At 50.3% G+C, this 23,563-nt stretch overlaps 2 protein-coding genes across 10 annotated transcripts; one reads left to right on the top strand and one right to left on the bottom strand.

The window, feature by feature from the left end:
* Positions 1-44: 44 nt before the first annotated feature.
* On the top strand, positions 45-2,837 carry fam210aa (family with sequence similarity 210 member Aa). Of its 3 annotated transcripts, XM_048993503.1 has the most exons (5): positions 45-144; positions 475-526; positions 761-1,132; positions 1,702-1,813; positions 1,945-2,837. In XM_048993503.1, exons 3-5 carry the CDS (start codon positions 789-791, stop codon positions 2,215-2,217), a joined length of 729 nt encoding a protein of 242 aa, XP_048849460.1. In that variant the 5' UTR covers positions 45-144; positions 475-526; positions 761-788; the 3' UTR covers positions 2,218-2,837. The 3 variants fall into 3 exon arrangements, with proteins under 3 accessions (XP_048849460.1, XP_048849462.1, XP_048849461.1); XM_048993505.1 differs by lacking the exon at positions 475-526 and having other exon boundaries at positions 51-144; XM_048993504.1 differs by having other exon boundaries at positions 51-526.
* A 639-nt stretch (positions 2,838-3,476) lies between these two features.
* LOC125719057 (low-density lipoprotein receptor class A domain-containing protein 4-like) lies at positions 3,477-22,257 on the bottom strand. 7 transcript variants are annotated; one of them, XM_048993499.1, is made up of 8 exons: positions 22,063-22,257; positions 21,744-21,961; positions 19,844-20,021; positions 18,910-19,194; positions 16,081-16,221; positions 7,143-7,297; positions 7,008-7,061; positions 3,477-6,787 (listed from the first exon to the last, which is right to left on the bottom strand). In XM_048993499.1, the coding sequence occupies exons 4-8, from the start codon at positions 18,947-18,949 to the stop codon at positions 6,272-6,274; spliced, it is 906 nt and encodes a 301-aa protein (XP_048849456.1). In that variant the 5' UTR covers positions 18,950-19,194; positions 19,844-20,021; positions 21,744-21,961; positions 22,063-22,257; the 3' UTR covers positions 3,477-6,271. The 7 variants fall into 7 exon arrangements, with proteins under 7 accessions (XP_048849456.1, XP_048849454.1, XP_048849455.1 ...); XM_048993497.1 differs by lacking the exon at positions 19,844-20,021; XM_048993498.1 differs by lacking the exons at positions 19,844-20,021; positions 22,063-22,257 and having other exon boundaries at positions 21,744-22,005.
* Between the last annotated feature and the right edge of the window lie 1,306 nt (positions 22,258-23,563).

Below are 23,563 nucleotides of genomic sequence, written 5' to 3'. Positions count from 1 at the left end.
TTCTAACGGCGTAAAGACTACATTTCCCAAATTGCACTGGATAACTTGCCGTTTCCCGAAACGCTATTTTCTGAATGACACAGGGGGCATGGATGGTCTTTCATGAAAAGTTTAAGCGTCCTTATACCATGCTAAATCTCATTCGTAAGTACACGCGAAACATCTACAGTTATTCTGTTAGAAAGATGCTTGTGAGAAAGACTTGTGGGAAAGGAGGTTGAGATTCTGTAGGATGACTGCCCGGGTTATAAATAAGGAATATAAAGGGGTTATATTTAAATAAGGTTTATTTAATAAATGGTGTAATGAGGATCATAAAAGGGGCTTCTTTTGGCATTTTTACGAGCGAATTGCTGCTCCAATGCTGTAGTCGCAGTAATACCGACACGGCGCTGTCCGCGATCATTTTATATGTGCTGGGGTGAAAGCTGGGTTCCGTTTCATGCCCACCCCTTTTATTCTCTGCCTGTCCAGATCGCTCAGTCTAAGCCGCAGTATTGATGCTGCGGAGCATTCCTTTGTGAAGGTGGGTGCTGACACAGTATTGTGCTTTAAGACCGTCATGACGCATATTGCGTTATAAATGAACGTTTGTCGATTCTGTTGTTGGCACTTTTTGGAATTTGGATTCAAGACTGTTTGATTGCGTCAGTGTCTTAAAGCTGCCGCGCCTCAGTATCCTGGATGGTATAACGCGACTGTGATCCTTTTTTAATTGATGACACTGGTTTCTACGGTAACTTCTTAATGGTGCCCGCAGGCTCTTGGGCGTGAGTGAGAAAAAGAAAATGCAGCAGCTTGTCTGCCACAGAGCCTGGTTGCGGCTGGTCGCTCTGCAACCCACAGTCCAGGGCCTGTCCCACAGCCCGGTGGCCCCCAGGCCCTGGACTGGGAAAGGGGGTCCCAGCCTGTGCTACGTCAGCACATCAGAGGTAGCCAGAGCAGCGTCACCAACACAGGAGAGGAAGGACATCCCAGAGCAGCCTGGCGACTCGGATCCCCTTCAGGACAAGTCCATCGGGCTGGTCCACCGCTTCCAGAAAATGCTGAAACAGTATGGGAAAGTCATGATCCCTGTGCATCTGGTGACGTCTTCTCTGTGGTTTGGGGCTTTCTACTACACCGCCATGAAGTGAGTGAACCCTGGTGGTGAGGAGGACTCAGTGTTAGCATTATGGCTAGTATTGGGGTTAGGGGTTTGGGTTAGAGTTAGCGTTAGAAGTTAGCATTAGCATTAGGGTTTAGTGGTAGTGTTTGCAGTTAGCGTTTGAGGTTAGCGTTAGTGTTGGAGGTTAATATTAGGGTTGATGGGAAAGGTGGGGCTTTTGGGTTGTGGTCATACTGTCGTACCTTAAGAAAAGTAGCACAACGGGTGTGTTGCTAAATAGGAATGTTTTTATGTTCTGGAGCCAGGACGTCTCGTAAAAAATAAACCGTGTTAATGTATCGTCACAGAGGAAGCTGTGTGGTTTGTAATACAGAGTTAGTACCTGGGCCCGTGTGGCTCAGCAGGTTAGGATGCTGTGCCTTTGAGCAGCAAGTCGCCGGTTCGAGTCCCTAGAGTGATTCTTCATTGGGCCCCTGAGCAGGATCCTTAGCCGCCAGTTGCTCTAGGGACTGTGTGACCCGGCTTTCTCTCAAAAATGTATGTCGCATGGGATAAATCGTGTCTGCTGTGATATTTTTTGTCTTTATCTGCAGGGGTGTGAATGTGGTCCCGTTTCTCGAGTACATCGGCCTCCCAGACAAACTCGTTGACCTCATGGAAAAATCTCAGAGCGGATATGCAATTACCGCCTATGCCATGTACAAGGTGAGGGTCCTAGCATGCCCGGGTGGGGGTCTGTCCGCAAAGAGCCCCCAGCTTCTGAGCGAGGGTTTATATCTCCAAGGATGTGTGTGAGTGGACAGTTACTGACATGTCATCTGATTTTTTTTTTGGAGATCGCCACTCCAGCCAGGTACACCGTCACGCTGGCTGGGACCTCCCTCTCTGTGAAATACCTCCGCAAGCATGGCTACATGTCGACCCCACCCCCAGTCAAGGAGTACATACAGGACAAGATGGAGGAGACCCGGGAGCGATTTTCAGAAAAAATGGAGGAAACCAAGGAGAGGATTTCCGGGAGAATGGAGGAGACGAAGGACAAGTTCTCAGAGAAGCTGCAGCAGACCAAAGACAAGGTGTCTTTCCGGAAGAAAGATCAGGGACCCTAAACTTTGATTTTAATATGAGTCTCCAGCGGGGGCGCAGTGACCCCAGCGTCCTGCTTGTGTTCCCATCTCAGTCCTAGGAGCTCAATTAAAGCTGCACTTATCATCTGCGATTGTAAAAAGAAACACGCAAAAGAAACATAATAGATGTCAGCGTTATTAGAAGGGGGAAAATGTAAACATCAACTCAAAGGTCGGTGGGCTGATTTAATCCTGGGTCAGACTGCGCTGTGTGGTAACAGTCGTATTTCTCTGTGTCCATCTTTTAAATGTTGTTCTGTGTACATCGTTGTCGTTTTCTATCCATCGCTGATAACATCATGATCGTCGTGGAGTGGATCGCAGGGTGTCATTTTGTTTTTACTTTAGTTACACTAGAGTGCTTTGAAGTCTACGGAGTACCTCTTGTCCCGGTGAAGCCATGTCATTACCGTGTCCTCGCAGGGCGATCAGGAGCTACCTCCCGTCAGCGGCTGAGGCTGGCATTCTGGAGTGACTTTGACAGTGACTGTCCTGCATGATGGGCAGTATATATGTCAGACATGTCCGTTTGCACACGCATGTTTAATGTGCTGGCTGAGAATGAAGGATCAATTAAATCCGCTCTGCGACTGGCTAAATCATCCAGCCCAAGATTTTCAGTTAAAAGTCAGACTAAATGTGCTGTGAACTCCGTGTTTTGTATATGTTCCCTGTGATGGGTTGGTCCCTGCCTTGCGCCTGTAGCTTCCAGGATAGCTGTGGATCCCCACAACCCTGCAGAGGACAAGCGGGTAGAAAAGACAGATGGATGGGTGGGATGTTGGAATTTAAGATATTCTGTGGTTTGACTCTCAAAATGGAGGGCTTGGCTGTCCTCCCCAACGTGTTCAGCCCCCTGCTGGCGTGCTGAGGTATTGCTGTGCTCAAGAAACCCTCAAGAATCAGATTAAATCAGAGTAGAACTGGGTTCACACCCTTTAACAAGCTATTGTTGCAGGGAGCCCTCAAAGGAACACAAGGGCTATAATCTAGGGCAGGGGTAGGGAACCTGATCCATGGAGAGCCGGTGGGGGTTTTTGGGATGGCCTCTCAGTCAGCCAATAACAGTGGATTCCAAGGACTGGAGTTGAGAATCGCTGCTTTATTATTGGCTGATTGAGAGGCCATCCCAAAAACCCGCACTGGCTCTCCATGGATCAGGTTCCCTACCTCTGATCTAGGGTCTTATCTCAATGGGGGTTTAACTCTGCAGGCTCCAACATGAAGCAGAGAAGCACTGGTGCTGTGTTTTTAAAGGGTTTTAATGGCGGCCGCAGTTTCACCACAGCATAAGTACAAGCATAAAGTCTGTATGTCCAACCGCTACAGCTTTTAGCAACCGCGACTAAACACTTGCCATCCTTCCTGCGACAGACCTATGACATCATATGGCTCCAATGTTAAGAGGCAAAAATTACACACATTTCATGTGCATTATTATTTTCAATAAAGCAAACAAATGTCCAGCAGCGGATTATTAGTTCTGCATGTCTTCTGTGGACGTCCTGGGGGGGGGGGGGGGGCGTGCTTTCGGGGACATGTCCGGGGAACGCGAGGACTCCTGAGATGCGTGGCTCCAGGTAACCTTTCCTTTCATGGTACCAGGGTGACTGTGGTGGTGATGGTGAGCTATCTGTCATGGGGGGGAAGGGTGAGTTGTGACGTCTTGTTTGAGGCCGAGATATTGCCATCCTGTTTCATCCATACATTACTTATATTTTTCATAGGAAAATAAAACAGGCAGTTCACTGTATTTGTTCCGTAACCAGTATTAAAGCATCTCACTGTTCTGTTTACAAAAAACACACCTGCCCAGTTCATTTTATTATCTGTACAGTATATTACATTATTCACACTGTTTTCTGGTAGATCTACCCATCGGAGAGGGTATGTGCATCATATTCTTATATTCAGCACCTTATAAACAAGCGTGAGACAGGTGACTGGGGGGTACATACATCTACACTGTGGAAACACTTAATGCTTTGATGTACCAGTGGGGGGGGGCATCCCTGCATTGGAATCACCTGTTTTCAGCAAGTGGGTGCTGTACTTGTGTCACATACACGTGCGCCATCTGCCGAGGAAGAGGAGGAGGTGGAGTTTGGGGGGTCACCGCAAGACGGCAAGAGCCTCCACCCAAATGCGATATGAGAGAATTTAATATTTAATTGTGGACAGTTTCATAATTCAAATGCAAATATCTATGTATTAGAGGGAGACAAATTAAGCAGAGTTAAATATTGGGGTTGTACACACTAACCTACCCCCCCCCCCCCCCCCAAAACGAACAGCCCTGTCTTCACCCGAATGCTGGGGGTGGTACCTCCACGCATGACCGTTACAGAACATAACCCTCTCTGCTACCCACACTGTTCCCAAGCCAACATGGCGACCAAAGCTGCCTTTATGAACATGGATTTGCCGTGATTGTCCACAGATGGAGACATAATTGAGTCACTTCTGGAGGAGATTCCCGGCCCCCAACTGCTAAGTAAGCTGGGAATGGAGCCTTGCTGCCGGCGTCTCAGAAAGCAGCCCGGAACCGGATCTAATTTAATTATTATATTAATCACAATTATTACCTTATTAAACTGGTTAAGTGCTTTTTTTTCCCGGAGTACAGCACAATCGCAAGGAAGGTCAGTTACCATGACATATGTTGCCCCGATGCACAAACCCCAGTGGGTGGGGTTTAAATAATATGGGGGGGGGGTCAGACTGCAGTGACGTTTTATCAGTGAACGAAGCAGGTTAGTTGGCTGATCTGTTAGTGATGGCGTCATGGGTGCATGTTAGCATCACTCTCTGGAACAGCTAAGCTGGGGGGGGATGGTATTTGGACCCACAGGACCCCACCCAGAGGACTCCCCCTGACTTCCATCGTTACTTTGGTAGCCTGTCCAGTATTTGCATCATTTCAATAAAGTCATGAGCCACATCTCAAAATAAAAAAATGTTAAAAATATATATATACGGCAGTCAACTGCAGAAATTAATGGCAAGCAATAAGATATGCAAATTCTCTGATCCCAACCAAGACAAAACACTCCACGGACATGGGGAGCTCCCCTTTCCCTCCTCACTGCTGTGGAAGATCTCCAAAGAAAAGCCGCCAACCAGCTATGTCCTGAGTACCAAATCAAAGGGGTTAGGCTTCTTTTCATTGGGTCTATAAGCACTCTGACTGTGTGAGACGGACCATCTGGATGGAAACGGGGATGTTTGGAGAGTACAGGGACAGGGAGGACGTGCTGGCGGCTTCTCAAGGTCGAGCTCTACACAGGCAGCCCTCACACACAGGAGATCCACACATTGCTCAGCTTCAGAAAACCAGATGACAATAACCGCCCTCATTTGTGAATGGATCTGCAAAGGTACAAGTAGATAAGAAGCTGAAAGCAGGAAGGGGGGGAGGGCTGAGGGACCCGCGAGGGTGAGGGAGGAGAGCACCGAGGAGGAGTGTGACTCATACGTTCACCACGTCCTGGGGTGACACGACCATTCGGAGGCCCGAGGACCACGCTACACCTCACGGAGACATTTTCACATGCCTTTAAGTGCAATAAAAGGTGAAAAATGTACATAGAATATTCGGGCATCATTCTGACGGGGAGGAACGGCTGAAGCTCTCCTTGAATCCAGGAGTAAAACACACAAATAAAATGACATTTCCCTCCATCCCTTTGAACGGCGAGTAGTGCAAACGACCAGACTTCTGTCAAGTAAAATCCCCCAAGTCCCACACAGCTCTTGGCACAAAGATGTTAATTTTGATTGTTTTTTTGTGCACAAATCCTCATAAAATACATGTTTCTTTAATTAATGAAAATCCCTCAACTAGCACAGTACATATGGAAAACAGACTAGGCAGCTCTGCTAACCGTTATCCAGGTTGCTTTGGGTCAAATATCAAACATCTTTCATTGCTGCTACAGTGAGGGTGGATGTTGAGGCAGGTGATGGAGTCTTCCACGGAACACCACACCCCTTCAATGTTTGGGGCAGGGCAGAAAACACAGCCCCACCCCTCGCCTCACACCTGTTTGTCCCTCTGACTGTCCCTGATCTTAATGGGTACTGTTGTGCTTTCACTGCTGCTGTGCTGGAGTGTTTGAGCAGCTGCCCCCTGCAGGATGGGAGGGGTATCGCCGTGCTGGTGAGGAAAAAAAGAGGAGGCTGGATGTTTGCCCATGACCTCACTGTATGTGGGCGGGGGCCCCTCCATGTGCCCGTGGCTGGCAGAGCGGGAGGCGCTGATGCCTGAGTTGCTGCTGGGCGGGTGCACGGCGATCAGGTCGCTGTCAAAGACAGTGCGGTTGGGTGGCGCGCGCACTGATTCCCTGCTGAGCTCCATCTGCTGCTCAGGGTCCCGCAGCTGCAGCGTACAGGGGCCCTGGTAGGGAGGGGGCTCCTCCCCATCCGACAGGCAGATGGTGGGCGGCAGGTCGATCTGGTGCTGCTGGGGGGGGTAGGTGGGCTGGAAGCGGCAGAACCGGTCCTGCTGCATGAAAGCGGGAGCCGTGAGCCTCTCACGCTGTGCGTAAGCTGCCTGCAGAGACAGGAGAGCTTTTAGCAGAATGCGATGGCGGGGTCTGAGATCGACCAAGATTGGAAGGGTGGAGCCTGAGGTTGGCAGGGATCAGGGGTGGGGCTGGTGGTCAGCAGGGATCGGGAGGTGGAGCCTGAATTTGGCAGGAATCGGGGGTGGAGCTGCACATAAGAGGAGTCAGAAATGGACTGTTTGGCTGAAAGGTTATAACCGGGCTCACCTCAGAAGCTCCTTGTGTTGGTGCTGTGCTATCCTGTGGCCATGCAGATGGTCCCTGAGATGAAGGAGACAGAACAGTGAGGAAGGGGCAGCATGTTTAATGACTGATCTGCCCTGACATAACGCCCCAATCCACCTGCTGTAGCATCTCCTCCTGCCTGCTGCCCTGGCTCTGCCGCGTCATACCGGAGCAGCCGGAGAACTTGTAGTGGTTCAGCAAACAGATGATCAGCACCACCATGACAACCATTACCACCATGATGAGGATGATCTGAACAAACTGCAGTTCAGCTGCAACAGACACAGAGAAGCTCATTAGCCACTTGTCACCATTAGGGGGCAGCAGAGAACACTGATAAACCTGCCTGTCGTTTTTTCCAACATGAAGGAATGTGTCTTACAAGATTAGGAAAACTGCAGTTTTTATATATATAAGTGTATCTAACTAGCTTGAGAAACAAGGCAAGAATTTGGACCGTCACATATTAACAGCAACAACAAACAAGTAACACCTCATTGTGTTAAACCGACACGCCAGAGATGATGTGTTGGGGAAGAGCCGCTCTAGAATACGATGCCAACTGACCTCCAGCCTACCAGACCCTGTATCTGAACGAAACGTTCTGTCACACGAGGTATGAGGGAAGTGTGAAGGAGGTGAAAGGTCAGCCAGCTCTCCAGAACAATAGTCTGCCTGTCCTTAAGGTTCCTGAAGGCTACAGACATGAGGGGGGCTGATGAAAAACCCCCTTCCCCCAGTGCACGACATCCCGCCTGAACATGCTGCAACTCAGAGTGGCTCATGTACTTCAGACACCTGGCCAAGAGCTCACAGCCCAATTAAAAAACTCAGATGCCTCACTACCACATAAACACTGACAGCTATTCAACTCCATCTGCAAAGTCCAAGGTCTTTAATCATGCAGGTGACATGACCAGTTCATCTGTACCCCCCTCCCAAGTAACCTCCAGGTATTACTGATGGTCTCCAGAAGATCTCCAGTGGCAGAGGAACCCCACATGCAGGGTTAACTCTTCCAGACAGGAAGACCACATGCAGGGTTAACTCTTCCAGACAGGAAGACCACATGCAGGGTTAACTCTTCCAGACAGGAAGACCACATGCAGGGTTAACTCTTCCAGACAGGAAGACCACATGCAGGGTTAACTCTTCCAGACAGGAAGACCACATGCAGGGTTAACTCTTCCAGACAGGAAGACCACATGCAGGGTTAACTCTTCCAGACAGGAAGACCACATGCAGGGTTAACTCTTCCAGGCAGGAAGACCACATGCAGGGTTAACTCTTCCAGGCAGAAAGACCACATGCAGGGTTAACTCTTCCAGGCAGGAAGACCACATGCAGGGTTAACTCTTCCAGGCAGGAAGACCACATGCAGGGTTAACTCTTCCAGGCAGGAAGACCACATGCAGGGTTAACTCTTCCAGGCAGGAAGACCACATGCAGGGTTAACTCTTCCAGACAGGAAGACCACATGCAGGGTTAACTCTTCCAGACAGGAAGACCACATGCAGGGTTAACTCTTCCAGGCAGGAAGACCACATGCAGGGTTAACTCTTCCAGGCAGAAAGACCACATGCAGGGTTAACTCTTCCAGGCAGGAAGACCACATGCAGGGTTAACTCTTCCAGGCAGGAAGACCACATGCAGGGTTAACTCTTCCAGGCAGGAAGACCACATGCAGGGTTAACTCTTCCAGGCAGGAAGACCACATGCAGGGTTAACTCTTCCAGACAGGAAGACCACAAATTGGAGCAGCCATTCCAGACAGAGACATAACACAATAACCTTTATAGACAGGGTGATTACAGAACAAGACAGACAGGAGTAAGTTTCCAGCCACAAGGAGAATTTCTGATGAAAGGACAGAAACACCAGACAAGCAGCCACATCCTGACTCCTGCAATCACTATTCTGGCTTAAAATGAGGTATCGCTCCTGATGTGACGAAGACGCATGTCCGGAAAAGGCTTCCCGCTTCAGTGAAGGAGTGCGAGAGCTAAGCATCGTGGTCTGCTGCCAGGCGAAATGACGACTTAACCTCTCCTCCAGTACAAACGAACATGAAACAAAAAATTCTCACCCCTGCGAGAGAGAACTTTACCAGCTCTGTCAAGCACATGCCTTAACAGCCAGTGGGAAAGCTGGCAGGGACAGAGACAGCAGCACTTGCTCTGAAGAATGTAAACATCTGGAAAGCATGACGAGCACCACCTTTCTTCTGATGCTCCTCTGCAGCCCCAGTGTCACCCTCGCCCTAAGATAACCGGCATCTATTTTTGGGAAAGTCCTCGTTTATCAGCGGCATATCTGGGTTATGCAGTTAACTCGCTCCTTACTAAAGAATGGACAGCATCCCTGACGCCCCAAGTTGCTGGGCCAGGTGCACAGCTGAAACAGCACCTCCCTGTGGTTCTGTGGTATCACTGTTGTTTGCTTAGTGCAGAGACATTTAAACAGCAACAAAAAAAAAAGATTAAGTGAAGAATTAAGCGTGAATGAACCCCTCCTGCAATGGCAGAAAGAGAGGATGGTGTAAGATGGCTGGTTAATCAGGACCACAAACCACAGACTTGCCCTCCCCCAAACTACAAAAGAGTGGAAACAGCCTCCTACAACAGAATGCTGCCTCTCTGTGTGACGGGGGTGAGGAGTCTTTCCCAAGCTTGATGTCTACATCCACATGGTGGTGGGGGGCGGGGGGTTGGCTCTCCGTCCTCCACAGCTTTTAAATACTTTAAGGATGTAACTATTTGGACGGAAATCCATCTCAGGTGTCATTTGGAAACCGTGCTTCATCCGGTAGGTGGGGCTGCAAATTTAAAGGAGCCCCATCCCACGGCAGGTCTAGGAGAAGCTCAGCTGAGACACTGTCCCAAACTGGCACCAAACAGCAGCTCCATCAAACTGATTCTAAAGATCAGGACATCTCCTCATAGGACTAAGAATGAAATGGCTCTGAAGGGGGGTATATGCAGGCGAGGGACACCCTACACATCTGCCGAGTTCAGACGTCAAAACAAATAAGATGACCTGAAGTTACAAGCTCTATAGCTGAGATGAACGGGTCAAACAAGGCCAAAATGGAAAAGCTTCTCTCCTCGATATGTCACGACAGACTAGGTAGCCACAGCTAATATTAGACAGACCTATAGTGGATTGCTTTCATTATTTACTTTCCTTGAGTCAAGCGGACAAATGATTGGTCCTTTGCCAGCTCTCTGCAGGGCTGCCTTGGCCTATTAGGACTCTCACAGGGGCACTTGTGACCACATCACTGACAAACACAGATCCGTAACCCTGTAGTAAAGTTCAGTTAGGTGAGTGCCGTTCTGGAGGAACCCCCCCATCTCCAAGACTGGTTGAGGGTGGTAGGAGAGCGTCGAGCTCCCATTTGAACGACAGGAGCAAACAAGCCATAAAGCCGCCTCTCTGCACAGCAGCTGGAGAACAAGCTTTGATCAGTCTCCTTCGACACAGCACAAACCCCCCCCCGACACGGGTGCGAGCCAAGCCAATGTTTACTCACACTGGTCATTTTCACAAGTACAGCCCATTGAAGCTACAACAGATGTATAATCCTCTAACTAAAAAAAAATTTCCCATAAACCAGATATAAAATGAGCGTCTTAACACTCGACACTGCATTACAAGGGAGGGCCTCACTGGGACTGGAGCAGACACAGAGGAGGTTTCTGAAAGGGCCCATTCAGAGCCGACTCAGACGGGACGAGAGGGAACAGCGTCTGTCCTCCCGGTCTTCCGCGACAGATCGACCCGTCTCGCTGACTGGGGTCAGCTGAGGAGACGGAGAGGCAGGGGAGGTGGGGCGGGGGGGGGGGGGGGGGGGGGTCACAGAGAAGACAGTCAGATCACTGTCAAAGCAAAAGAAAGGGAGGGGACCAGCCCTCCAAACACAGACAAAGGCTGACTCACTCCCTCTTAGCAGGAACCCAGATGTTTATAAGCTGAAATACTCAAACCCTAAGAGGGTTTTGAACACATTTCCCTCAATAAGTTTTAACAAAAGGAGGTACCCAAGTGACTTAAGCTTTAAAGAATCAGTCTTGTTTCTGGGTTAGCTGCAGCAGAGGAGAGCAAGCTAGTACACTGACAGTGTACCGACCATGACACTGACAGTGTACCGGCCATGACACTGACAGTGTACCGGCCATGACACTGACAGTGTACCGGCCATGACACTGACAGTGTACCGGCCATGACACTGACAGTGTACCGGCCATGACACTGACAGTGTACCGGCCATGACACTGACAGTGTACCGGCCATGACACTGACAGTGTACCGGCCATGACACTGACAGTGTACCGGCCATGACACTGACAGTGTACCGGCCATGACACTGACAGTGCCCTAATGCTGAGATGCGCCTGGCCAGCTGGGATATCCCACAATGCCCCTCAGAAACAATGATTTACCGTGGGCCATGTTGGAGGCTCGGCAGTGCACGAGTGATAATCATTGTATAATCCAGCAGAACAGGAGATAGAGGTGGTTCATTTGATTGTAACGATATCCAAGCACAACTCAAAGAGATCAACAGCTGCTGTGTTTCCTTACGGGAAACCTGAGGCTTTGCTCAAGAGACTCACGAGGATAACCCTCTCGGGCTCCAATGTCCCGGACATGTCAACCGGGGCAGGGGGGAGGGGGGAACGACATGTAGACATTAGCCAATGTCACAAATGACCCCGGGAATGTCAGCTGGGCCATAATGGGATCCTGAAAGTGACCCCCCCCCCAAACAAAAAAAAAACAATTCCAGCATTCTGGGAATTCTCTACAAATCAAACTACCACCACTTCAATTCCAAGATTTCCCCAATCCTTGGTCTCTCCACACTGGAATCATACTGGAATAATCCAAGCACCACCCACCCTGCTCTCACAGCCGGGGGGGGGAGAGAGAGAAGGGGTTAACTGCCGACCTCCATTTCCACCCTCTACATTATCGGAAATCTTTGCGCTGCTTCGGCTGCAGGCCAAGCCCCGGTCCGAAACACGAGCCTGTGCCCTTAGCGACGCCAGCTCGCAAGACGACGATGACACCCGTGATGGGAAGCCGGCTGCCGGACCACAAACACGGAGAGCACGAGGGTGGGGGGGAGGTACCCCGCGGAGCTGCGGACAGCCGGGACGCAGTCTGACACCCTACTCGTGTGTCACTGTGCCTCCCTTTAGTCCCAGTATGAATGGTGACCCACACACAGTTGAAGAACAAAACTGCAGGAGTGACCACGGCTGCCCTGATGCAATTTCTGAGTAATAGAGAATGTCGTTCTATACACCTGCGAAAGACATTGTCAGAACGAGGTCTGAATACCGTCTAAACGGCCGCAGAGACAATCTGAACAGGGTCCGTGCACCTGGGGTGACATGGTTCAAATATAGAGATGCAAGGCCTGAATGTGGCACTGAACTCAGTTGTCAATAACGAGGATCAGAGCTGTATCACCCTACTGCTTGCTGTCCCCGAGCGGTGAACCGTGTGAATGCACCTTGGGTCAATGACTGCTGTGCCAGTATAAAATTCAAATTTAATGCACGTCAAAGAGCAGCTCCCACTGTCGATCACACACGCACTGGACTTGCACCAGATACAAACTGGACTTGCGCCAGACTCACATCAGACACAAATAGGACTTGCACCAGACTCACACAAAACTTGCACTGGAATTGCACTGGACTCACACTGCAAAGATTCACACAGAACCTGCACCAGATATGTATCGGACTCACATTCGAATTGCATTGGACTTGCAACAGATTCACATCAGAACTGTATCGGACTCACATGAAACTTACACCAGACTCAGTTCAAAGTCATACTGAACCGTCATCGGATTTGCACCGGACACACAACAGACTTGTTCCGGACCTGAAACACACATACACCGCACTCATATCAGAACTGCATTGGACTCACACTAAACTGGACATGCACCTGACTCAGACCACACTGGAGTCACACCAGACTGACACTGGAATCCCACTATATTTGCATCGGACTCACATCAGGCTTGCACTAGACTCACACTGGACTCACATATGTCCATCCCCAGGTGCTGGGATCCTGTGCAGTTGCAGGAGCAGCAGGCATTGGGGTCAGAGATGGAGCCAGTTGGGGAGCTTGGGTTTCGCATGGGGATCCGAAGACCCAGGATAGCGGAGCAGAGCCGCTGGCTGAGGCCCCAGGCAGAGCGGGAACATTGGCAGCGATCCGCTGCTCTCCGGCTCCGTGCCGTCATGCCATTCCCATCAGCGGTGCTACACTAATGCTGGCTGGAGCTGCCCTTCTGTCAACATCTTTCCCTTCACCCGCATCCGAATCCGGCTTGGGGGAATGCCTCGCTGCAGCGGCACACTCCCCACCGGCTCTCCGAGGAGGGATCAGCTCCAAGGAGAAGTGTTGGGCAGAGGCTCGGAGGAGACGACGGAGCTGACAGTGGGGCTGGAAGAAGAGCCAGCCCAGCCCATTCTAGCCCGGTATGGGCAGCTAGGGTTTCACAGGCTCATTCGAAGCCAGCAGAAGCAATCGGGGCGGCCATAGAGGAGTCTGACCTTGGACTGACCCCGGAGCCCAGTGTGGGATCACTCTGACCCAAACAGTCTGCATCTATAAATAGGTGAGGCGAGTGGGGGGGAGATGCGGAGGAAGGCAGCATTGCAGCTCAAAGACTAACTGCAATGCGATACCACTAAATATTAAAATGAACATTCATATCACTTAATGCCATCTGTATCGCTCAAAAAAAAATAAAAATGTAGGCAGACTACCACAGACAGACACCATGGCAGACGTCCTTCAAAACCCAGAGGGCACAAGATACCAGTAAGCTTCTCCAGCAGCACCCGGATGTACACAATTATTAAGAGCGAGAGAGAGAGAGAGCTTTATTGATCCTTTTGAGGGAAATTCTCTTGTTACAGTAGCATTAACAACAAAATGTATCATCCCAATATGTATCACAACAGACATGTATGTAAAACATAATAATAAATAATGATAATAATAAATAACAGTCAGATCAACCTTCTCTTTCTCTTCCTCTTTCACTCTTAAAATGTACAAGGTTTTATAAGTCTGTTGCTTCTTTTCAGGTTGAACGTTTATATGCAATAAAGTTCCGGAAATATTCTCTGTTAGCACCGCCTAGTGCCTAGTGCCGAGCCACCTGCATGTGAGTGATGTGGGTCTTAGCCCTGCCATATGCTTTCCACAATTGGCTCACGCCGCATGTGAAAACATATCTTGTCAACGGAAATAAGAGCCGTCGGCATCCCGTGTGAAATGCACAGGGAGCCTCTCGCGGCAATAATCACAAAAGGGGGGACTCATCCTGTGTAGTGGGCTGTCATACGCGTCTGACGGAATCTGCTCATCTCCCGGGAGCGTGTTCCCACGTCTCCGGCAGCCACCGTCCTGCCCGCCTCCCTCCCACCGTGCGGGAGCTCCTGTCCTGTGCCGTTTGGGCCATCCGGTACAGCCCGAAACCTTGGCTCTGCTTCATCAGTAACAAAACAGTGCTCTGCGTTCAAGACAGCCAGACTGGCCTCGTGCGCGTCTCAGCGAAACAGAACAGGTCGGTTACAGGGATGTGAAAAGAGGTGCGGGAATCAGACAAAGGTGTGCAGATCATGGGAGGAAAGAAGCCAAGAAAAATAATTCAGGGATTTACAGGACACAGGAAATAAGACAGGAACTTATAGGACACAGGAAATAAGACAGGAACTTACAGGACACAGGAAATAAGACAGGAACTTACAGGACACAGGAAATAAGACAGGAACTTACAGGACACAGCAAATTAGACAGGGGCTTAGGGGTCATGGGAAATAAGACAGAAAGGAAGGAGCTTACCAGTCACAGAAAACAAGACAGGGACTTACAGGTCACAGGAAAAATAGACGGGGCTTACAGGTCACAGGAAATAAAACAGGGGTTTATGGGACACGGGAAATAAGACAGGGGCCTACGGGTCACAGAAAAAGAGACGAAGGCATGCGGGTCACAGGAAATACGACTAGGGCTTATGGGACATGGGAAATCAGACAGGGGCTTATGGGACATGGGAAATAAGACAGGGGCTTACAGGTCATAGGAAATGCGACACACAGCTGTCACGAGTGGAGCCCCGCAATCCAGATCTGCAGTGACCCCGTTTAAACCGCCAGCTCCATCCCGGCCGAGAACAGGATCCCTGCCCCCACTGTGCCGTGCTCCACACAGGAGCGGCCAGCTCTGATGGAGCACAGCGTGCACCAGATCCCAGAGGACTGCCCTTCTGTAACCTAGGCCATAGGACCCCTCAGGGTTTCCTAACCTGCTGTCCTTGAACTCTTTGTCTACAAATATCAGACCGGGACTGGCTGTGGCAAACATGAGTGTGGGGGTAGCTTTTCGTCAGACAGCGGGGGGGGCCTCGCCAGGCCTGGCTCACCATGGGCTCTGTGGGGGTGTGGTGTTAACAGCCATGCAGCCAAAGCTTCTCGGCCCATTCCGGGCTGCCCCATGTCCGCTCTCAAACGGGACACGTCTAGACGCTATTCATGCTCTGGCTGTCTGGCTCGCCAGGAAGGTGGCAAGCGTGATTAGGATCATTCTCTGTCCCGCTTCCTCGCTCTGTCTGCTGCAGCCCCTTTGCTCTTTGTTTTCCCTCCTCTGTGCCCCCGCCCCCCACCCCCCCCCCCCCAAACCTGCGTTCCAGCGCCCACAGGCCACCACAGTCACACTCTTTCATTATCATTCGCTCCAGACAGCTAAATATTTTAAGTGCTACCACTGGATGAGGTCCACCAGAGGGAGAAGAGGACGACGGATGAAAATGAAGCCGACTGGAGCAGACAATCAAACGGGGGTGGGGGGATGGGGGGGAGGTACAAGCCTGCGAGCACCCGGCTGCGTTTGCTGGCTGCTTATGCGTCTGACCGTGACTGGTGCCCTCCTCACGACTTAGACCGCTGCTATGAGCCACGTACAGATGGGCCGATCCAGACCACACGAAAGCGACAAACCGGTGCAGTACACTCACAGTGGAAGAGGCCGGACGGGGGGTGCTGGGTGACGGCTGGACAGTCCTCTTCGTCACTGTTGTCCCCACAGTTGTTCAGCTGGTTGCAGATTAACGAGATGAAACCCAAACAGTTGCCATTGGCGCAGTGGAACTTGCACTCTGGAATAGAAAAAGAACATGCGTTACAATAGTGTTTTTTCCCCCCAACCCAACCCATGGGGACCCCAAGTCTATCCACATTTTTGCTCCCAGCCAATCAGGAACAGCGAATACCTGGTACAGGTGTGACGGGAGTTGGGAAGGAGCAAAAATTTGGACCGTTTGTGGGCCCTCGAGGGATAGGTTGAGAAACACTGCTTTACTTGATGCATGAACCATGATGCTGAAACTTCACGGCTTCTGAACAAGATGTTTAAACAAGATGTTTAATCAGGACAAACCAGAGTACAGCAGCCAAGTGTCGTGTTTAATGGGAAAGTCATGACAGGGACAAGACTTCACCTTGAAAGATGATAGGCTTAATATGCAGGGCACAGGCTAGGTCAAGACTAGGTCTGTTTACAATGCTTCGGGCCTGTCGGGCAAGGCACGGACCTCTGTACAGCCAGATCAGGGCCATCAGCCCCACTTGTCACAGATTGGGTCACTGGGTCAGAACCACTGCAGAATCAGATTACAGAAAATGTTTCTGCAGCTCAATTCAAACACTAGTTTAACTCCGTGAAAGGTCCCACTTCAAAACCGCAGAGAAAAGTCCAAAACTGTGGAGGCAGACACACACAGTGCATCCAGACACTGCAGCAAACACTAACAACCATGCTTCCTGGGAACGGTTCAGCTTTCAGGCATCCGAGTGCCCGTCCGTGTCGTTAGATGACGGGTTACAGGACTCAGCGAAGCACAGCTTCACGCAACAGCATGATGACGCCAGTGTGGCTGTCTGCTGCGTCCAGGAATGACCTGGTTATGTACCGCATGCCTGCAGTCACTGCCACAGGCAGGCGGGGGGGGTCACAGCACAGAGCCGGCCAGCTTCTGCAAGGATCTTGTCAGGTTCTTGTCATTCCAGCACCTCATCCCCGCTCGCACTCTCTGACACGGGTCAGACTGACCCAGGTCAAGCGAGCTGACCAAATGACACCCCCGGACGAGAGCACGCTGTACCGATGCCGTCTAGACGAGGGACGGGAGTGGCAAGAGAGCGCAGAGATCAGGTTTGGGAACAAACTGGCCAGATGCTTCTGTGTAACTCGAGTGAGGAGCTGCCACCACATCCTGATCTGGACTGACCCAGACGCTCAGCACGGAGGCCCAGGGAGGAGCTTCCACCCCCATGGCGCCACCTCACTGCTAGACCCGTGGGGGGGGGGGGGGGGGGGGCAGAGATTCTGGGGGACGCTCTGCAGCCACGGGCGAAACTGACCGAGAACCACGACCCTTCATACCACAGCCAACCGTAAACCCAAAAGGTAAACAGGGATCTGTTACTGCTGCTTACAAAGGAAACCTCATGCCCAGAGAACAGTTATACAAAGCTGCATAAAGACACGGCAGCACTGCTTCTTCGCACCTCCAGGGCTGTGGGTTCAAATGCCTGCACCACAATAAATTGTTAATAAGGGTGTTTAATCTCAATAGGCTGCGAAAACACTCGCCCAGTGACCTGTACTGCGATTGGTTGCATCGCCTCCTGGCATCACCCTGGAATGCTATTGGGTGGAGCCAGAACCCCCTGGATGTGTGCTGTACTGGAGCCTTCAAAGCACCTCAAGATGATTCACTTCTCCCTGTGCTGTGGCCACATAGCTGTCACTCTCATTCAGCCGGTGACAGGGGGTCCTCTGGGGGAGAGACGCCTCCACATCGGAGACCCCCACAAAGGTGGCAGATTCCCCCCACATCACAGAACTGCCCAGTCACTGAGGGTCCTCTGGGAATCAGAGTTCCTAAGGCATGAATCATAGACTTCTGGATCTGACTGAGCCGGCTTGCGGAGAACCCCATGGGCCTCTTTGGTTCAGCTCGACACAGCCAGACGACGAGCTTTCTGACCTCAACGTGCTGATTCTGCCGTTTATATGCAAAATTTGCAGTGTGTCTGCAGCACAGCCTCCAGATTCCCAGCTGGCCCCCTCACACCCTCTCTCTCTGTCTGTGGGGGGGGGCTGCAGCCTTGTTAAGCAGAGCTCCCTCCCCCCGCCCCCCAGCGTCTGCCGCAGAGGCATCTGCACGTCTTCCCTGGCTGTCGTCCTCTGGGGGGGCCGACCGGGACAATTACGGCTGTCTGGGCCGGTGCTGAGACAGCGAATTTCCGGTAGGGAGAGTGGGGGGGGGGGGGGGGGGGGAGAAGCTGAGAGGAAGAGAGAGCAGGAGGAAGGCAGAAAGAGATGGTGAGAGAGGGAGAGAAATCAGAGAGGGCGAGATTCTTTTCTGGGAGGGAAGAGCGGACTGGAATATAAAGGGCCACCCACTGAAGCCCTGTTACTGGAGCAGACGTCAAGGTCGCTGCCGTCAGAGGATGAACACACCAATCCAAATAGAAAGCAGAAACAAGCACCGTGGCCAGTCTCCCGCATGCCACGGCCGAAGCCTTCTGATTGGTGAACACCCATCCCAACCAATTTCCTCAAACGTCATATGCTGTATTTTAAACCTCCCATCCAAAATGGCCGGTTCTACTCTAGAACATGGATACATGTTCAAGAAAACGCACAGCAGGAGTATGAATCTCAGAGTAAGCATCAACAAAAGTCTGGTCTGTTAATGAGTAGCACCAAAAGAGTTTGAGTACAGCATGGTTTCAATGAAAGTCACACTGTATTCAGACCCTGAGTTAGGATAAGTTACCTGTTGAATGATTATGGTTCAGCGAGGCAGCTTCCTGCATACTGCTTGTCCAGCTGACCTCTGACAGTGATGTTAGCCAACCGAGTGGGAGTCCCTTTCCGGTGGGGCTTTGGGTCTCTCACTTCAGGTCCTCTGAGATCCAAGTGATGACCAGCTACATTGCTGACCACCAGAGGCTGCGGGATCCAGGCAGCCCGACAGCAGAGCACATGGCCTCATCGGGCAGCCTGCATGGCCCCGACCCCTGGGGCCACCGTTGCCGTCAGTCACGGACGAACTTCCTGCCTGCACAGGAAGTGAGGAGACAGACAAGAGAGAGAGAGAGAGAAAGGAAATAACGAGAAGGTAAACAAAGCCAGGCTGTAAGCAGCAGAGGGGCAGGGCCTAAAACCGTAGGAACCCACGTCCCACTGGGGGAAACATGGCCGTGAAAAAACAGGACAGGATGGGATAGTACTTCCAAACCCAAAGATAAACAGAGCTGCATCTCTAGACATGAAATCATTTCCACTTCAAAAGCGGGGAGAGGCTGAGGATGAAAGGGCCGCCTGGTGAAAGTAGAAGAGGGAGTGCGGTCACAGGAGAGGGAGTAGGACCCACAACAAAAGGGGGGGGTGTGGATCTGGGGAAAACCGCAGCCCTACTGCTGTCCCATGGGCTACGCTAGGCTAACGAGCGACACAAACTAATGGTTAACACACTCATTAAAGACGAGCGAGCTCTGGGAAAGAGGCAAACTTGTTAGAAGACACTCGATCCAACACCTGTGATGTGAATAGCCATACACACACTCGCACACACACACAGACACACACACAAACATTGAGTTTAACCCAAAAAATGAGTGCCAAGAGCATCTCTGAACATCAGTCCACAGCCGAGTTTGACAGACAGAGACCGTGACAGTGACAGCGGAGCTGAGGGGCACAGAGACCTTGCGGGTTCGAGGACGAGACGTCAGCCCCGCCGCTTCGCCACGTCACTTTGCTTATAGCGGGAAGTGCGATCCGAAGTCCTTAGTCCAACCACGACAGAAACTTGGAATAAAACGATATCAGCCTTCGCTCAGACTGGAAGAGCTGCGGGACAAACCTAAAAGCCACGCCCACATTCTAAAAAAAAAAGAAAAGAAAAAAAACACACTTAGCGACTGTCTGTGCTGTCTCACATTTTAGCTATTTAGCAGACGCCTTCGTCCAGAGCACCATACATTTTGAAGGAGCAGGATCAGCCAGTCTCTAGAGCGACTGGGGGTCAATGACCAAGCTCAAGGGTCCAACAGTGAAACCACTCAGCATCCCAATGGAGTGAGCCACACACTCCCCAGTCCTGCACAGGCATATGGCCACCTCAGAGCTGAGGAACAATCTCTGCAAATTATATATAGCAATAAATCCAATCTCATTTCCAGACAAGGTTATTTTAACTGATCATTTGCACTGCTAATACCAACGCAAATAAGAATGTCCACTGGGATGACAACAGTACCAAGCAGATATTAACCTGCCCCCGGCTGCAGGGTGTCTGATCTTAACCATAAATACTCCAGCTCTGGCCGCCTACCTCAGCAGCACGACGTCTTTTCAGGGGACGGGACGCTGGCCGACGCGGTGAGAACATTCACCATCTGCAGTCTATAATACCACAATTAACTATAATCTCCCAACAGGAGTGCCTCTCGGACCACGTTTCTGATTGGATGCTCATTGCCACGGTGATAAATGCTTTTTTACTGGACATCATATTCTTCAGCATTCAATCCAGAAACTCCCCCACCCCCAAATCATGAGCATGTGTGAAATTGTGCTAAACAACCACTCTATAAATACCACAGAAAACACCAGCCTGTCTGGTCAGTTCTGCACTGAAACAACTGGGCAAGTAGAGAATAATTGTGTATCACATTAATGCTATTCCAGCAGGTACAGGGTACTGGGTAGGGGACACCCTGGACGGGATGCCAGTCCAAAACAGAACACGCAGTCACACACTCGCGGGCGCGCTACGAACGATTTAAAGTCACATGAGCGAGTACCCAGAAGATGCCCACAGAAACAGAGAAGACCATGCCAACTCCACGCACACACATTAGGGGCAGGACTCAAACCCACACAAATGCAAGCGGAACATGCAAACTCCACAAAATTTGCTTGCAATGGTAATTAAGGTAATGAAAATGTTGAGAAAAATCCTTGCATTTCTGAGTAAAATGGAGATGAGCGCTGGAGAAGCAGAACGTGAAGATTAACTCAGTACACGTATCTGCAGGGTCTTGGTGAACACAGCCATGAATGACAATACAAATATGACCTCGCCTTTAAATTTAAATTTGACATGCAAAACGCTCCTAAAAGCGGCACCCCGTAAGGGGCGACGAAATCTCGCCTAAAAAGTCGGCAAATTTTCAAGGCAGCTCGGATGAGAAACAGCCATCGCCATCCCCAATCTCGGAAACATCTCAAAATGCGAAAAGCACGACTTCTGTGTCACATACAAATCAAACTGCTTACGCATTAAATTGTACATATGACCGAGAAGCACGAATTCCGCACGGTTGCACATAATAAGAATAATAATAATAAATAATAATATTAATAATGCCTTTTAAACATAAGCGAATAAGCGATAGTTACATGATTCAATGTGCCGAAATGTCACCTGCCGGTACAAACGAGCCCTTCCCGGGGTGCGGAGCACAAACTTGCGCTGCTGCTCATCACTGATCCCAGTTCAGCAGATGCCCTCCGCCTAGGGACAGAACCGAACCGAATCGGTCCGGTCTGCCCGGCAGGATCCCAGCGCTTCCCTGCCCTTTCTGAGGAGCGGTGCTTTACCTCCGGACGGTTCGGTTCCCCCGGCGCGCTTAGCAACCGTGTAGCCAGCCCGCTTCGCTCCGATGCGGCTGTCAGGCGCCCGGCCCCAGGCACCCTCCCCTCCCCGGCCCAGACGCGGACACCGGGCTCCTGCTCAGTAGGGCTTGGGTCCAGCTTCCCTCCGCGGTCCATCCGAATAATTTGGGAAAAGCTGTAGCGACATCTGCAGAGTAGGAGTACTAAGCAAATGGAGAGCGAAAAGCGGCTTTATTTTATTACTGGGAGACGGAAAGCGGACTTGTAAACCGAACATGTTACCGTGCTTGTTCTATGTACTTACCGAGTTTCCTCTTTTGATAAGTGTAATGCTCAACTTTCATTTGGTGGTTTCATTTTTCATTTTCCTAATATGCGCAAAACCGATATTCAATAGTTTTGACGGCTGCGGTTTCTCCCAGTTTAGGAAGCGGAGGTCGGAATAAGTAAAAGGAGCCGCCGAGGCTCGGGTGAAACTTCAGGATGAATCAACTTGGATCACCTGAGGGAGATGCTGTTAGCTTATAGACAGGAACAGCAAATGGTATCAGTTTATAAAAAGGTATTATAAAATGAGCAGTAAGGTGTCTGATTATAGAAATGAACAACAAAAAATACTGTCTAGTTATACATATATAATGAGCTGCAAAATGCGGTCAGATGTTAGAAATGAGCACACACCACTGGACAATTAAATTAAGGTGCTGAAGCCCTGAAATTGACGGTTTGGACGGTATCATTGGTGTGAGACCCGCTGGCTGCTGAGTTACAGGTCAACGTTTACCTGAGGTGGCTGCATCACGAGAACAGTGATCCCTGCTGGTCGTCAGCACTTACTGCACTTAATAGGTCAGTCTGTCTCTTTGCTGGGTCACCCCCTCCATATAGGAGTAGGGCTGTGTTATAAGTGGCAGTATTTCTGGCCATTTCATGAAAATCCAGAGAAATGCAGTTAAGTAGTATTTTTCAAGAAGAAATAGCCCCAGACACTTGTGATTCCTAACTTTAATTAAAAAGCAGACAAAAACAAATATTAGTGAAAATAAACGGCTTCTTTGGCATGCAGCCTTCCTGTGCTCAGAGATGTTCTGTCTGTCTTTGCAGGCAGATTTGGGTAATTCAGGTCAAGAGAGAAAAACTCCAGACCGGAATTTTGTTTCAACCAACCAGTTGAGTCCTCTGTGACTGTGACTCTTTATGCTCAACTGGTTGGTTGAAACAAAATCTTGGTCTGGACTTTTACTCTCTGGACCTGAATTATCCAACTCTGTTTGCAGGTCACCATCTCCATAGTAAGGTGGGTTTCTTTTCTCCGAGACATGGGTCACGCTCATAGCATCTGCTGTGTATAGCAACTGGCAGCAGATTCAGGAGGAACTCCACATACGAGTACGACGAACTCCAAGTGGAATTAAATGGAAATCTGTGAGTGTACTCTCACATCTACTTGTGCAGCTAGAAGCAGGATATTTATGGCAAGGAAAGCTGTCAAAATGGAGGGACGGGCTGTCTGGCTGCTGTCACACTACGATGCTTGGGCTCCTTTCCTGATATGAGAAACCCTCGAAAATTGAAGAGTAGATGGCAGGCTGAGGGAACCATGACAGTACCGTGGGACATCTGCTCAATCAAACACAACACGAAGGACACATTTCCAGGGAGAACCTTCAGCTGAATGCTTAGTGGTTAAGATGTCATCAAACCTATTTATTTAAAGTTATGTTCTTCCAATGGAGAGAACACTGGGCGTCTTCATGGATTTCATAATAATACAAAATAATTTACCGTTACAATACAACATTAAC

The sequence above is a fragment of the Brienomyrus brachyistius genome, chromosome 23, assembly GCF_023856365.1.
Source record: "Brienomyrus brachyistius isolate T26 chromosome 23, BBRACH_0.4, whole genome shotgun sequence".
NCBI lineage: Eukaryota > Metazoa > Chordata > Actinopteri > Osteoglossiformes > Mormyridae > Brienomyrus > Brienomyrus brachyistius.
This window is presented reverse-complemented; position numbering and strand designations above follow the sequence as displayed.

Bases quoted from the DNA above. Each gene is read 5' to 3' on its own strand.
- LOC125719057 (XM_048993494.1), bottom strand. From the start codon at position 13,296: ATGACGGCACGGAGCCGGAGAGCAGCGGATCGCTGCCAATGTTCCCGC. The intron at 7,298-13,094 runs GTGAGTCCAGTG...TGTCTGTTGCAG, and splicing joins GCACCTGGGGATGGACATAT to CTGAACTGCAGTTTGTTCAG. The intron at 6,788-7,007 runs GTGAGCCCGGTT...CTGTCTCTGCAG, and splicing joins CAACACAAGGAGCTTCTGAG to GCAGCTTACGCACAGCGTGA.
- fam210aa (XM_048993503.1), top strand. From the start codon at position 789: ATGCAGCAGCTTGTCTGCCACAGAGCCTGGTTGCGGCTGGTCGCTCTG. The intron at 1,133-1,701 runs GTGAGTGAACCC...CTTTATCTGCAG, and splicing joins TTCTACTACACCGCCATGAA to GGGTGTGAATGTGGTCCCGT. The intron at 1,814-1,944 runs GTGAGGGTCCTA...TTTTTTTTGGAG, and splicing joins CCGCCTATGCCATGTACAAG to ATCGCCACTCCAGCCAGGTA.